At 38.1% G+C, this 17,159-nt stretch overlaps 1 protein-coding gene and 1 pseudogene across 1 annotated transcript in view; both read left to right on the top strand.

The window, feature by feature from the left end:
• CNTN4 (contactin 4) overlaps nt 1-17,159 on the top strand; it is a 365,224-nt gene that overhangs the window by 186,440 nt on the left and 161,625 nt on the right. Inside the window, 1 exon segment of the mRNA XM_053598811.1 lies at nt 16,642-16,792. Within this exon segment, the coding sequence (XP_053454786.1) occupies nt 16,642-16,792 (151 nt within the window).
• Nucleotides 10,309-11,303, top strand: LOC128592079 (developmental pluripotency-associated protein 4-like; annotated as a pseudogene).

The raw sequence follows: 17,159 nt of genomic DNA, 5'->3' as shown, positions 1-17,159 counted from the left end.
CACAAAATCATCAGTAAATACCATATCTGTGGCTCTCAATTTTTGCTGCAGATTACAATCATTTGGACAACTATTTAATACCTGATACCATACCATATTCTGTATCAATTAATTCAGTCTCTGGGCCTGGAAGCTAGACATTTCTGTCTTAAAGCTCCCCAGGTGTGACTCCAATGAACAGCAAAATTTGGGAACTATTGCTGTAATTGATCAGATTTTAAAATCCATTGAATATTCCTAAAATATTGATTCTCAAACTTTATCATGCATCAAAAGCATCTAGGAGACATGTTAAAATATAATTGCTGAGCCCTACTCCCAGAATTTCTGATATAATAGTTCTGGGATGGGGCCTGATAATTTCGATTTCTAACAAGTTTCCAGGTGATGCTAATGGGGCTGGTCTAAGATCACACTTTAAAAACTGCTATACTAAAATAAGAAATCTATCTTATACAGAGTTTTTATTTTTTAATTGAACATAGTCTACCTGTCAAAATATCTGATTTTGGGTCAGAACTCTGAACCTCTAGTTCTTCTGTATAAGAGAAATATCAGACACCACAGATGCCAACCATGGCTGAAGGCCCCATTTCACCAATACAGTGAGCAGGAATAAGGCACACAGGGTGATTTTATAGTCTATCCTGTGAGGATTCAGCTGAGGTGTTACATAATGTGACTCTGATAACTTAAAGCCAGTGGAGGAAAGACATTAAAATCTGAGAGATAAATATTATGACAATTTCTTACATTAATTCCCCTAAGGAAATGCTGTTAGTAAGTTAGATTTTAAAATATAACTGAGTGATACAGCCCAAGGCATCAGTGAACAGTAAAGCCATAAAGTATCCTATAACCAAAATCTAAGTCTTCAGCAAAACTACTATGAAGAGGTTAATCACCTTGAAGTCCATAAAGAAAATTCTGACAAATTCCTCTTAAAATGTAGAACTTTTCTCTTAAAAGAAGAAAAATTTGGGTCTTCTAGCGAACAAGCAAAGTCAGCCAATTAAGAAATACGTCATTTTTTTCTCTGTTCTTCCATGTTGTTCTATCTGCTTTGGCTTCCAAAAGTCTAGGGCTAACTCAATTTGTATTAATTTTAGTGAGATTGTTTCCTACCCTTCCCCTGTTGACTTCAGTCATATTTTAAATGTATTTGTTGCTTTGTATCTTTTACCACTATCCACCCCAAGTCTCTCTGAATTCATAAATAAATAATTGAATGATGTTACTATGTTTTTCCATCCACCATCTTATGGCAAAAAATTGATTACAGTTTGGTAGACTGGTCTAGGGAGTATTAGAATTGATGTTCAAGAAGATTTAGTAGTGGGGAGTGATGGCAGCAAGGCAGATACAGGAAGCCCCAGATCCTCTTTCTCCAATGGAAACATTGACTCAACAATAATACACAGACCAATTACTGTTGGGAGAAATCCAGAGACCAGTTAAGCGGTTTCTGCACTCCAGGCAGGTGTGAAGCTAACCACATCAGAGCGCTGTAGGAAAATTTATGGCACTTGCTCATGAACACGCCCTCCAGCATAGCATGGAGCTACAGGAGAAAACTCCCAACACCTTACTTTGTGCCAGGGAAAAAAAAGAGAAAAGCAGACAGTATATCTAACGTTTCAACTTTTGGGAGGAGGGGTCTGTTGGAGGAAGTGGTTTCTGTTTTGCCTGATGAAGTGCTGACAGGAACCAGTTGAGGTGGAGCACCCATTAAGAACAAAGGCGGTCAAGGTTGCTTGGTCTGGTGTCAGAGTTGATGGTGCCACAGACACTAGGAGGAGCTCTAATGCCTCTAAAGGGAGATCTAGTGCTTGCACCAGCTCTAGAGTCCGTGCTACCTCTTAAGGACATCTCCTAAGTAGAATCTAGAAAACTTCTTCTATTAGGAGATTACACACAAAATCTCAGAGAAGATGCATTGCCAGAAAAGGCTGGAGAGGGCTTCAAAATCTCTGGCTGGACTTATTGGTGAAAGTCCTCCCAGACTGCAAAGACCCGGAAAGGTGTCTGAATTTTCAGATGTCAAAGTCCCAACAGACAATAATAAGACACATACAGAAACAGAAAACATGACTCATTCAAAGGAACAAGTCTCCAGAAACCAACCCTAAAGAAACAGAGACAGATAAAATACCAAAGAATTCAAATCCCATTATAAAGGTACTCAATGAATTAAAAGAGGGTATAGACAGATAACCAAACAAAATCAGGAAGACAACACATGAACTAAATGAGAATATCAACAGAGATAAAAGATGAAGAATAAGCTAAAGAAATTCTAAACCTGAAGAATTACAACTACTTTTAAATTCGGTGTAGAGTTTTTATAGGAGATTAAAATAAGTAGTTGTTAGTGTAAAATAGATGATGACAACTTTAAGATGTGTCATATAATTACGATGGTTACTGCAAAGGTAATATCTATAGAATGTACACAAAAGGAAGTGAAGGAAACAGAAGAAGCAGAAATAGGGAGAAGGAACCCAAAAGCTACAAGGCGTACAGAAAATAGTACCAAAAATGGCATCGTAAGTCTTTCCCTAGCAGTAATTGCTTTATATGTAAATGAAATAAACACCTGAATTAAAAGACAAAAGCTGACTGAATGGATTTGAAAAAAAAAAAAAAGCACCAGGTAAGTTGCACTGTCAGTTAAGGGATTTACTTTAGATCCGAGGACACTTACGAGCTAAAAGCAGAAAGATGGAAGAAGATATTTCATACAAACAAGAACCTAAAGAGAACAAGAGTGACTGTATATAGGTCAGTCAAAATATACCTTGAAACAAAGACTGTCACAAAGACAAAAAAAAAAAAACATTATATAATCATAAAAGGGTAAATTGACCAGGGCGGTATAACAAGTAGACGTACGTGTGCACCTAACATCGTAAGAAGCAAACATCGACGGAACCGAAGGGAGAAAGAGACAGCAGCATAGTAATAGCAGGAAATTTCAAAACTCCATTTTGAAATGTGAATGGAGCTATCAGGCAAAAGGTCAGTAAGGAAACAGAAGATGCAAATAGCATGATAGACCCAACTGGATATAACAAGTACATACATACCCTAGACTACACCAGAGGAACATGCATTCTACAAGTGCATATGGAACATTCTCCAAGATAATACACATGCTACAAACAGACAAATTGTGTCTCTGTAGCTCAGAGGTTAGAGCACTGGGGGTCTCAGGTTCAAACTCGGCCAGAGCCTGCTAAGCAACAACAACAACAAGCAACAGACAAATTTTAACAGATTTAAGATTAAAATTCTACATAGTATCCTCTCTGACCAGGATGGAATGAAATTAGAAATCAGTAGCAGACCCAAGCAGGAAATCCACAAATATGTGAAAATTAAACAACTTATTTAAACAACCAATAAGTCAAATAGTAAATCATAAGGAAAACAAGAAAATGTTACGAGAAAATGAAAATGAAAAATACAACATACCAAAAAAAAAAAAAGGCAGAAAAAGTAGTACTATGAGAGAAGTTAATAGTTTAAATGTTTAAATTTTTATATTTTAAAAAGGGCAAATCAAAATTCTAACTCTGCACCTGCAAGAACTACAAGAATAAACAAAACCAAAAATCAGCAGGAATAAGGAAATAATCATGATTAGAGCAGAGATAAGTAGATTAAAAAACAATAAAGACATTAATGAAACCAATAGTTGTTCTTGTTTTTGTAAAGATCAACAAAATTGACAAACTATTGGCTAGACTAAGAAAAAAGAGGGAAGACTCAAATCAAATTTGAGTTGAGACATTACAACTGATAACATAGAAATTAAAAGAGTTCTAAGAGTTACTATAAACAATTATACACCAGAAGATTGAATAACCTAGAAAAAAAAACACAGATAAATTGCTGGGAACATAGCAACTGTTCAAAAACTGAGTCATGAAGAAATAGAAAACCTGAACAGACTTATTTATAACTAGTAAGGAGACTAACACAGTAATTTAAAGCCCTCAACAAAGACAAGCCCAGCAACAGGTGCCTCACTGGGGAATTCTGCAGATTGTCTAAAGAACTGCAGCAGCCAGGCGTGGTGGCTCACGCCTGTAATCCCAGCTCCCTGGAAGGCTGGAGCAGGTGGATTGCCTGAGCTCAGGAGTTTGAGACGAGCCTGAGCAGGAGTGAGACCCCCGTCTTGACTAGAAATGGAAAAACCAGCCAGGTATGTGATGGCCACCTGTAGTCTCACCTACTTGGGAGCCTGAGACAAGAGAATCACTTAAGCCCAAGAGTTTGAGGTTGCTGTGAGCTGTGATGCCATGGCACTTCACCGAGAAGGGTGACATAGCGAGACTGTGTCTCAAGAAGAAAGAACTGTTGAAATCTTCCTCAAACCCTTCTGAACCACTGAAGAAGGGAAAACACATCTAAACTCATTTTCTAAGCTTGGCATTATTCAAATGCCAAAACCAAACAGAGACACAATAAAACTACAGACCAATATTCCTGATGAATAGTAATGCACAAATACTAGCATACTGAATTCAACAGCACATTAAAATGATTATACACCACGGTAAATTGGGGTTATACCTGGAATGCAAAGGTGGTTCAACATATAAAAAATTAATTGATATAATACACCTGCCAAAATTAAACATCCTTTCGACAAACTAAGAATAGAAGGAAATGCCTAAACATAATGAAAGTCATATACAAAAAGGCCAATCGGAGTGACTTACACCTGTAATCCTAGCACTCTAGGAGGCTGAAGTGGGTGGATTGCTTGAGGTCAGGAGTTCAAGACCAACTTGAGCAAAAAGCAAGACTCCGTTTCTACTAAAAATAGGAAAACTGATGGAAGAAGATCGCTTGAGCCCAAGAGTTGGAAGTTGCTGTGAGATATTACATCACAGCACTCTACCCAGGGTGACAGCTTGATACTCTTTCTCAAGGAAAAAAAAAAAGGTCACAGGTAACATTGTACTAAATCATGGAAAACTGAAAGCATTTCCTCTAAGATCAGAAACAAGGGGCGGTGCCTGCGGCTCAAGGAGTAGGCCACCAGCCCCATATACCAGAGGTGGCGGGTTCAAACCTGGCCCCGGCCAAAAACTGCAAAAAAAAATCAGAAATGAGGAAATAAATACCACTCTCACTACTATGGGTTAACTAGGAAGTCCTAGACAGAGCAATTAGACAAGAAAAGAAATGAAAAGCATCCAAACTGGAAAAGGAACGGTAAAATTATCTCTGTTTATAGATGATGTGATCTTATATGTAAAAATCCCTAAAGTATCTGTAGAAAAAACCGTTAAAACTAATAAACAATTTCAGTAAAGCCGTAGGATACAAAATCAACACACAAAAATCAGTTGCATTCCTATACACTAACAATGACCAACCTGAAAAATAAATTAAGAAAACACTCCCATCTATGATAGCATCTAAAAATAATAAAATTTAGGAATAACTTAACCAAGGAGGCAAAGATTTGTGCACTGAAAACTACAAAAATTGCTGTAATAAGTCAATGAAGATAGTAATATGTTCTATATTTGTGTGTAAGACTTTAATACTGTTAAGCAACCTACAGATTCATTGCAATTCCCTTCGAAATAACCACTGGCTTTTTTTTTTTTTTTTTTGAGAAATAGAAAAAAAAGTTTTCAAATTGATACAGAATTTAAAGGGGTTAACAACCAACCAAAACAGACTTGAAAAAAGAATAAAGTCATAGGTCTCACATTGCCTCATTTCAAAACATACTGCGTAGCAACAATAGTTAAGACAGTTTGGCTACTGACCTAAAGGTAAAAGTATGGGCCAATGGAACTGAATAGACTGCTCAGAAATAAATGTTGGTGCCTGTGGTCAGATGATCTTCAACAAGGCCAAGACTACACACTGCTGGAAAGACAGTCTCTTTAACAAATGGTATTGGGAGACCTGGATATGCAGATGCAAAAGAATGAAGTGGTGCTTTTATCTGACACCATATAGTATAAAAATTGATGCAAAATGGCTTAAAAGACCTAAACACAAAACCGTAAACTCCTAAAAAAAAAAAAACAAAAACATAGCTTCAGGACGTTGGCGTTGACAATCGTTTCTTGGATATGACACCGTAAGCACAAGCAGCAAAACCCAAAATAGACAAGTAAGACTACATCAAACTTACAATTGTCTGTGCAATTTGCAAACTATGTACATATGTATCTGGTAAGGGGTTAATAATTAGACTAATATATACAGTACTCCTACAACTGAACAAAAAAGTAAATAACCCAATTTGAAAAATAGACAAAGGACTTGAAAACACGTTTTCTCCAAAGAAAATATACAAATGGTTAACAAGCAAATGAAAAGATGCTTATTCACTATTCCAAACGATAATACAAACTGAAACCACAATGAGACCTCACCCCAGACAGAATGGCCACTATAAAAACAACAACAGAAAATGCCAAGTGCTAATAAGGATGGAGGGAAATTAGAACCCCTGTGATCTGCTGAAATAGCTCAATTGGAAGAGCACGAAACTGAAGAAATTAGAACCCTGTGCCTTATTGGTATAAATGTAAAATAGTTGCAGTCATTATGGAAAACAGAAGATTTCCATTTTTTCTCAGAAAATTAAAAATAGAATTATCACATGATCCATTAATCCTACTCTATAGTATATATCCAAAGTAATTGATAACAGCATCTAAAGCAGTGGTTCTCAACCTTCCTAATGCTGTGGCCCTTTAATACAGTTCCTGTGGGTCTCAACCCACAGGTTGAGAACCGCTGCTGTAAAGAGATATTTGCACACCTTTGTTCATTGTAGCCTAATTCTCTATTAGCCAAAGAGTGAAAGCTAACTAAATGTCCATGGGTGGATGAATGAATAATGAAAATGTGGTATATACATGCAATTGAATGTTATTAAAAAGAAAGACATCTTGTTGTGCACGGCAACATGGGCGTACCTGGAGGACGTTATGCGAAGTTAAAAAGCCAGTCACAGAAAGTCAAACACTGTGTGATTTTACCTAGGAGGTATCTAAAGTAGTCAAACTTAGAGAGACTGAAAGCAGAGGGTCGTTACCAGGGGCTGAAGTAGAGGAAGGGGAAATGGGAAATTGTTGTTTAACAAGTTAAAATTTCAGTTTTGCAAAATGAAAACGTTCTAGGCATCTGTTGCCCGACAGTGTGCATATCCTTAACACTATTGTACAATATACTTAAAAATGGTATAAGACAGTGAATTTTTATTTTTATGTGCTTTTTACTACAGTAATAAATAGAAGATCTAAAGGTGTTTCTCAAACTTTAATGCATGTATGAATTACTTGGAGATTTTGTTGAGTTGGGATTCTGATTTGAGGTCTTGGTGGAGGCCCTGACATTCTGTGTTTCTGATGAGCTCCAAAGTGATGCCAATGGGTCTGCTCCAGAGATCACATTTTCAGTTGCCAAAGATTGTAAAATCCCAGGTCTCTCTCTCTCATATTGGGTGGGAGTATGTACATTTAACAAGTTCCTCGGGGGTGGGGGAGGTCTATGCTCAGTTAAATGGAGGTGCCTCAGAACTAGAATCTGCTTTCTAGATCCCCTCACTACCCAATCTTAAGCCACTGCAGCTGCGTTAGCTTTCCAAGACGTAGGAGCAAGTAGAGGGTAGAAGGAGGGCAGCACTGTTCTGTGGGTATGACCGGTCTGTGCCCAGTTAATCTACGTTTTCACTATGGTTGCATTATCCAAGGGTACAACATGAACGTGGCATTGACAGAAACTCCATTGGTCATGGAGGTATTTTTTCTCCCAAAGTAGAGCATTTGCACAAACAACATTCCAGCCCCCGCTTTTTTTTTATCTAACATGAGCAGAGCATGGTTCTTCTAGACTCCGAAAGAAATACATTTGTGCTTAGCATGTTGCTTTTAATAAATCCTTTTGAGGGTGGCGCCTGTGGCTCAAGGAGTATGGCACCAGCCCCATATACTGGGGGTGGCAGGTTCAAGCCCGGCCCCAGTCAAAACTGCAAAAATAAATAAATAAAATAAAGCCTTTTGAATGTTCTGGAAATGAACTTAGCACAGACACAAAATATGTGCATTCTCTTTGCCTCAAACAGTTTCTGGTGCCTTGAAGGAGTGTGATAAGCAAGCTATGGGCCACTGCCACCTTACGTAAATACAGCTCACCTACATTATGTTTCTCATGAGCCTGCATGTCCAGGGCAGAGCCTGTGTTTCTGAAGCCTTTAGAATTGCTGTGATCCCGTGACTCTCAAAGCTTCAGGGAACAGATTCTTTGAGTAAAGTGAACCCATCAAAGAAATTAAAAGGAAAGTGAAGTCCTTATCTTCCGTGTGTGTTTTAGGGAAAGGCAGTTATGTGCCGGAGGTAGCTCATAGTGCTAAAAGTTGATTCTGTGTATCTCTTCCCAACCCAGCATTTAGTAACTTCATGTTGATAGCTCGAAATCAACTATGGTAGGAGTATTTACACCACAGAAATTGACAAGGTCTGCAAACCAAGTTTTTTGGTGTTTCGTTTTGTTTTATTTTGAGAGTTGGTTGTTAAATATCTACCATCACACCAGTTCAGGTGATTTAGGAGTATAAACAGCCCATATGGTATTCCTTAGGTAATTTTGCTTCATTACACTGGGGTCCAACTCCAGAGAGGATGGAGTGTCCTTGACCCAAGGCAGAAGGGAAGAAAGGGATTTTTGGTTAGCCAAAGCATCGTGAGCAGGGAATTTCTGTTTTGAACTGAATGCCTGAGTTATTTTGTATAACATACATTAATTCAACAAATACTGGTGAAATATCAACTCTGTGTTGAGCACTATGCTAGGTCCAAGGGATATACAGGTCCAAGGGATATGCTAGGTCCAAGGGATATACATAGCAAGAGCTACTATTTCTTAATGACTACAATTCTAGGATTCTCACTATCATAGGCTAGCGACACTGTTCTCTTCATTCAGCAAACATTTCTATCATGTATCAGAGTTACTCATGATCGAATATGACATTGCAAGAATACACACTACTTGCCTAATCAAGGATATGAATCTGTGTAAGAGTTTAGGACACTGTGCCAAATACAATGAAATATCACTAATTGGGACTGATTTAACAAAGTCAATGTGATTACAGATTTAAAAAATTGCATAATGTCTTATTATCTTTATACAGATAAGATATCTCAAGGGAGATTAACAGGGGTTTAATAGCTGAAGCCCTACTTAAGGCATTAAAGAAGAATGATTTTTAATCAACCCATGTTAATTGCCGTATAAGAAATGATGCTATAAAATGGCTTTAAAAATGTTTTTCTGGGAATTAGAAAAAAAAATTTTACACATGTTGACATAATTAATTTTTGGCTCCTCAAACTTTTTATTAAAAAGATTCTAAGACTATTCCTGATCCTACTTATTGGCAAGAAAGCATTCAGAGATCTTGAAACGGCTCCTCTGCTTCAAGGTATCTGTCAGTTAACATAGAGCATGGAATGCCCACCTTCAATACGCAGTTCTTATTCATACCAGCATATATTACTCAGAAACAAAAAGGAAGCACTAATACACACAACTTAGGTGAATCTCAAGAGCATTATGCTGAGTGAGTGAAAAACAACTCCTGAAAGGTCACAGGCTGTAGGATTCCATGTGTACATATACACACATGCATACGAGTACAAGTTGTATAAGTTGACCACCCAATGGATTGCAACAAACTGGTCAACATTCAGAGGTGGTTAACATAAGGAACTAGGCCTACTGTACTGATGTGTGTACATGGTCCATGTCTGGTCTATGAAAATTAGGTCAGCCTACGGAGGCATGTGGAGAGGTGGTCAACTATAGAGGTTCTGCTGCATATATACGTATACACACGTAAATAAAAATCCTCAAAATGACAAAACTATAGCGATGGGAAAGACACGACTGGTTTCCAGAGATTGGGGGGATAAGTAGGTGGAGGATGGGTGTGACTACTTAAGTGTGAAAGTGAAGAAGATCTTTGTAGAGATAGAATAGTTCTCTATCTTAATTTCAGTGGGACTTATTCAAGTCTACATATGTGTTTAAGTGGGACAGAACTATACACGCATTATACCAATCCTCAGTTTCCTTATTTTGATATTGTAAATTTACATATGATGTAACCACTGAGGGGAGTGGGGTAAAGGATACATAGGACTGCTTCGTATTATCTCTGAAGCTTTCTGTGAACCTATAATTATTTCAAAATAAAGAGTTTTCTTTTTTCAAACAAAAAAATGTATTTCTTGTCGTCGTATCAACCTCCTCTTCTCAAGTATGGAGAATGCAAAAGGCAAGGAGTGGGACTCCACGGAGAGAGCCAGAGAAGAATGAGGGAGCTACAGATCTGACCAAGCGTCCACCAGCAGAAACTTGTTCAGGAGAGGATCAGCAGGCTGCGAGTCAACCAAATACACCTGTCTCAGCAGGGGGAACAAATGAAAAACATCTGTCAAGGGTAACAAAGAGTTCTGCCCCAAAACAAAGCTGAACATAGTGACATCCCAAAACCTCAAAAGAAGGTGCCAATTCCTCCATTACCCAACTAACTGCCACCAGTTAATCTGCTTCACCGGGACACTGTACGGGCCTGGTGCCAGCAGTTACTACTGGGACACTGTACAGGCCTGGTGCCAACAATTACACCTGAGCACCAAAGGCCAGAAACTGGATGTATATAAGCAACTGTGCACATTTTGCTTTTCCAAATCGAAAGGATAGTCCTAGCACAGCAAAAGAGGCTAAGATCCGGACATCTCTAAAAAGGAAGTGAAATGTGGACAAGAAAGAAATGTCCCCAGAAGGTTCAGAGCAAAAGATGTGTTCCCAGGGGACTGATCCTCCTGCAGTAGTTCTCGGTCCTCCCCCTGAAGAAGTGTTTTGCCTGTCTTGGAGTCTGCCTCTCTTCCCCAGGGAGCTAACACAGTTTTTGTGACAACTTCTGCCCTGGAGCCTTTCTTGGCCTCCTGGGCCAGAATTGCAGCAAGGGCCAGGTTGTCTCCAAAGGCAGTGGAATCTCTACAGAAGGACTGTGATGTCAGATGGTGTGTGTGGTCCATGGGAAGAGTCTCCCCGCAGACACAGATGGTTGGGTTCACCTGCAGTTTCATGCAGGACAAGCCTGGGTTCCTGAAAAACAGGAAAGGAAAGTAAGCGCACTCTTCTTGCTTCCCACCTGCAATTTTCCACCCCCACATCTTGAAGACAATATGTTGTGCTCCAAATGCGTCCACAGGAACAAGGCCTTAATAAAAAGTCTCCAGCATAAATGATATACCAGAAAAAAGGGTACATACATCTGTGACTGGAATTGATGGCAGAAATGCTCGACAGTTGACTCCGTGGTGCTACTGACAGCTGAACTCTGGTCCTTTTCACACGCGCTCACAGGCTGTGCAGACTGGTGGGGTGCAGATGTTACAGACCCCTAGTGGGACGTGCTGCCCCATGGGTTAGAATATACAGACACTTAGGTTAAAAATGAAAAGAATCTCACAAATGAATAAGAAAAAAAGTCATTCATATTCAAAATGTTCTTAATATCCTGAGACTTCTGTGGTTTGACTCAAGGATAAAAACAATAGGCACTTTGACAGAGGGAAATTTTTCCCCCTCCTATGAAGATATAAAAAAAAAAAGTAGAAGAAGCTGTGGAGTTGGAAGATTTGTAACAGTCATTTTATAGACTCAATAGGTGTGGGCAGGAATCCCCAGTAAATGTTAAAGCAAGAGAGGAAAGTCCTTTGGAAAGGTGCGTTTATGATCTCACAGTGCCATTCCCTCCAAAGTCCATTGGTTGTTAGTGATCAGAATTTTTCATAATAATAATTAATACATGTTTTTTTAAAAAATGTATTTCTCTGACTCAAAGATGTTTTTCAGAATAAAAAGTCCCCAATAATGGTTGGGGCAGGGGAAGAGTATTAGTGGAAATAGCAGTGGGGAATGAGAAGTAGGAACTTCTTACTCTGAGCCAAATAGTGCGCTAAATACTTTATATACAACACTGTGCACTATTTCATTTAATCCTCAAAACAACCTTGTGACTGTATTTTTTTTGTTTGTTTCATAATAACCTGCCCAAAGGAATAGTATCCCATAAACCCAAGAGCTGCCATGATGGAAGTGTCATGAGCGCCCTCAGGAAGTAGGGCATTCAGGGAATTAAACCAGAGCAGGCTGAGTATGGGTCCTGGGTACATTACAGTGGACACATCATGCTAACATCAGAATGGAAAAATCATCTGCTTCAGAGTTTTGCTGAGAGGCTCCTTGTGAATATCATTGCTGATCAGAGAGGGCTGATTTTGAATCAACTGTTCTGAAATTATGTGCCTAGAAAGAAGACAATGTCCACTCGGCCCTGCCTTGCGGGTGGCAGCTCAGCAAGCCAGAAGAGGGTTTGGGTCTTATAATCTGATGCCAGCATTTTCTTATCCACTTATAAGATTTAAATTAATGCGTTCACTTATTAAGATAATTTTTCTGGAGTGATGAGGTAATAAAGATAATGGACAAAGTTTCGAATAATATGAAATTCTGAACTTCCTAAAGGACCAGCCTTAGTAGTCTCCATCAAATGGCAACGTTCCCAAGGATGCTTCTAAAGGCCGACTGATAGAATTGCCATGTATCACATTATAAGCCTTTCCTCTTCAACAATATAGTAGAACATCACAACCACATATTTCCCAAATGGGACTTCGACCGCATATCCAATTAAAGAGTCATCATTCTACTAACTCTCTTGAGAAATGAAACTAAGGCACAGAGTTTTTGTTTTTAAGAGTTCTTTTGGCCACTTAAACTACCTTTGATAATGAGACCAACAGTCCTTTTATTAAGTAAAAACATAGTTGTAAATTGCGTAGAGAGCTTCTCTCAGCCAAATGCTTCTCTTCCATAAGGTTAATGTGATAAAGATCATTGGTAAATAAAAGAACAGTTGCGTTTTCCACAGAAGAGGTACTGCAGCCTGACTCCTTCCAACACTGAGGGAGTGGCGCCCTCTAGTCGTTCACTTGAGAAACATTACCCTGTAAGTACCTTAGATCCAGCAAGTTAGATCTCCCAGTATCTGAGCGACTTAGTGGATAATTTGACAGTTGTTTTGTCTTTTCCGAACTATTAGGATTCTACTGAAGTTTCACCTAACACGTGCACTGATTTTTTGAGTACCTGTAATGGTTAGGTTCTAATAGTACCCTATTAAGGACATTACCAGTAACTTTTTCTTTTTCAAATTAATATGAGGGTACAGATTTTTAAGTTGCATTGTTTTCACTTCTAAGGTAAAGTTCAAGACATTACCAGTAACTTTTAAAACCTCATTCCTTGGGAGTATCAAACTGTGTGTGTTCCTTTCACTTTTCCTCCAAGTCTCTCCTATGCCAGTGTTTAGAGATCAGAATAAATACAGGTCCCAGATAATCCTACAAGCGGAACAACATCTCAGATGCAAAAGGTGGTCACAAAATAAAAGAACATTAAGAAAACTAGTAAATCAACTATTCATAAGCTGATGAAGTTCTGAAAATTTTTATATGGAAAGCACCACAGTTTATAGTGATAATCAATTGATTTGCAGGATTAGGTAACACTAGAAGCAAATTAATCAGACTGAATAAACAAAAGAAAATGTTTCAGTTGACAATTCCTTTGTTATTAGTGAAAAGAATATTCAAGTCAGTCTTATCTCTAAAATCCCCAAAAGATAACATGCACTGCACGTTACAAATGCCTTTGAAATGGGAAGGTGTGTTTTCTGTTTTCTGTGTGGCTGATATGCTATTTCAAATCCTGTAAAAGCAATATGTAGTTTTTTTGACAAATACACCCATGTGTTGTGCACAGCTTGATTTATGTAAACTCATTTCAAATGCTACTGCACAATTCCTCCTGAACAGCTGAAAAATGTCTGCCTAAAGTGATAAAAATACATGGGTGTAGAAAGATGTGCTTTTAAGAAGGGATTTTTATGTAATACAGATTCGTAACTTCATTTCACAAAATAGTCTTTAAAAAAAACTTCTAGACATCTTGATTTTTTTTTTACATTTTTTAGTCAATTCAGATGTTTATCTAAAATGAGAATGAATCTGTTTTGCTAAAATACTTTTTTGTGACATTAGCTTATGTAGAATTTGTAAGTGGGGAATGATGTTAGTATAACATAGATGTTGGACTTGTTCATGTATTTCACTCAAGCATCAGCAATTAAACACAAAGGCCACTGGCAGATCAGCACAGCCAGCCGAGGGAATGAACCTATGCCCAGGATTCCCATTTCAGGCGTGTTCTTCCTCTTGGCACACTCTGGCAATGGACAGTAACATGGTAGTAATTATTTCATGGTTCCCACTTGTTCTGCTGTTTACCCTTATTTCATGGCTTAGCAATCTTAACTCTTCCTTCCTTTTTCTTCCATCAATCTGCACCCTCATGCTCATTCACACACTGTATTTTTTGTAGCGTTTTCTCTATTACGAATTTAACTCTTCTAATTATATTTTATATTTAATCGTGCTTAGGATCTCCTAAAATGGTTATCGTCTTTGTTAGTGCTCTTGTTACATCCTGAGTAGGCCTTTCCTGATTCTTTTTCATAAACCTTGTAATTTTTAGTGTATGATTTTTGCAGACCACACTAGGACTGCATTTATCTCATTAGAGCAGGAACATCTATCCTCTCCCTCTATTTATTAATTGTACTTATTGTTATTGAATTACTCTCTGAATTACAGGCTCCCCTCATGAATCCAAGGTACACAGATTAAGATATCAATTGCCTACTGGATTCATTTATTTAAAATGAATGTCACTTTCACATGATGATACCAGCCTATGTGCACATTGTATCATTAAAAAGTAACCTTTCTATCTGTATTTGTTTCTAGGCAATTGCTAAAAATATTTTCAAAACAAAAGCACTTAATAAAGATTTGACATGCTTCTTGCACTGAAGCTTGTTTTTATATTTAAAAATCTCTAGTATACAGCTTAGATACATTTAGGAAATTGATCTTCACCCCGCCCCCCTATAACCCACACTCACTCCCAGGCTTTCTTTTTTTCTTTTATTTTTTTATTGTTAAATCATAGCTGTGTATATTAAGTGCAATCGCCTGTACCCATTCTAAGATGCACCACAGATGTGGCCCCACCCATTACCCTCCCTCCACCAAAACCTCCCCCCTCCCTTACCCTCCCTTGGCACTTTCCCCATAGTCTTGTGCTATAGTTGGGTTATAGTCTTCATGTGAAAGCTATAATTTAGCTTCATAGTAGGGCTGAGTACATTGGATACTTTTTCTTCCATTCCCACTCCCAGGCTTTCTGTAAGTAATTTGTGATTTGTACTTAAATTTTACTTTGAACATGACCTGAAATCTTAAATTTTATTCATTCAAATTGCAGTGAATCAGGATGTTTAATTATGGTAAAATCAAGATTCTAAGAGATGCATCCATTCTAAAATCTCTTTTCCCGGGCGGCGCCTGTGGCTCAGTGAGCATGGTGCCGGCCCCGTATACTGATGATGGTGGGTTCAAACCCAGCCCCAGCCAAACTGCAGCAAAAAAAAAGCTGGGCGTTGTGGCAGGTGCCTGTAGTCCTAGTTACTTGGGAGGCTGAGGCAAGAGAATCGCCTAAACCCAGGAGTTGGAGGTTGCGGTGAGCTGTGATGTCGTAGTACTCTACTCTACTGAGGGTGATAAAGTGAGACTCTGTCTCTAAAAAAATAATAAATAAATAAAATTAAAAAATAAAATCTCTTTTCCCATATTAGTGAATTGACTCAGAAGAATGTAGAGATTTTTCCAGGAAGATATCTTTCATTTTATTTTTGTGAAGATACAAATATATCTATCTTTTGTTTTAGAGGAAAAACAATTTCTAATTTTTTTCCATATAACTGTGTTATCAGTATCAGCATGAATGATTTTTTTAGAATACTAGTGGTAAGCATATAAGACAGTTTTCAAATGATCTGTGCTCCAAGATCAAATCAGAATTTTTCCTAAATAAGCCAAGCATTGCATTGGGCACTACTACTGGAAAGCTGAGCAAAGTTCTGTTTTTAAGGAGAAATGGCAGATGACAGCATAGACATTTCAGCACATTCTCTAGCAAAGATGCACGCAGTGTCCTGGGACAAAGCAGAGGTGGTGACTACGTCAGAGAGGGCATGCTTTTAACGTGCACAATCAAAACAACGCCTCATCGAGTTTCTTACTTGGTTTCTCCCTCTTTTGCTTCTCTGAAAACTTCTTCTCTTAAAACTTCTTTTTAAGTTTCTGTTTACTTGATCGTAGAATAATTTTTTTTAAGAATCCCTCCATAGAGTGATGGGAATATTCTCTGTCTTGGTCTTCATGGTGGAGTATACCAGATTCATCAAGTTGTGCACATTACCATTGGTGCAATTTAACAAATATAAATTATACCTCAAATTTTAGTAAATCTATCAAAACTTAGGTGCTACTCACTATGTAAAAACATCCAGCTTCCTTCTTTGATGATGAAGGCAGCCATAAGTGAATTAGAGAAAGAAACCTGAAGAATGATCTCATTGCAATAATAATAATTTTATTTTTTTATATTGTCTTCCAGCTGTAGGTCCAGATTTTTCAAGAACGCTCTTGAAAAGAGTAACCCTTGTGAAAGTGGGAGGTGAAGTTGTCATTGAGTGTAAGCCAACAGCTTCTCCAAAACCTGTTTACACCTGGAAGAAAGGAAGGGACATATTAAGAGAAAATGAAAGGTACTATCCGAATTACTTAATATTGGTTAACCTGTAAAACTGTGTTGGTCTGTAGTTAACAGTTTGGGGGAGGCATGGAACGTACTATCTGCCGTTCCTTGACCAAAGGTTAATCCAAGGACTGAAGCTTTATAAGCGTGGATGGTAAATTATTGGTCTTTATAGTCCTTCTTCACACTGAGACTCCACAAAGCACTCTCTGCAGAGGGAGTTCACGTGTTCGCTGTTGAAGATTGCTAGGGCTGCCTGAAGACGAGCAGCTAGAAATAGCCTACTTAATTTTAGTCTAAAATTTCACTGTAGATTTGCCCACTCTTCTCCGTCCTACCTTTTTTTGCCACATACAAATAAACCCGCTGCTTCTTTG

This window comes from Nycticebus coucang, chromosome 8, assembly GCF_027406575.1.
Source record: "Nycticebus coucang isolate mNycCou1 chromosome 8, mNycCou1.pri, whole genome shotgun sequence".
Lineage (NCBI taxonomy): Eukaryota > Metazoa > Chordata > Mammalia > Primates > Lorisidae > Nycticebus > Nycticebus coucang.
This window is presented reverse-complemented; position numbering and strand designations above follow the sequence as displayed.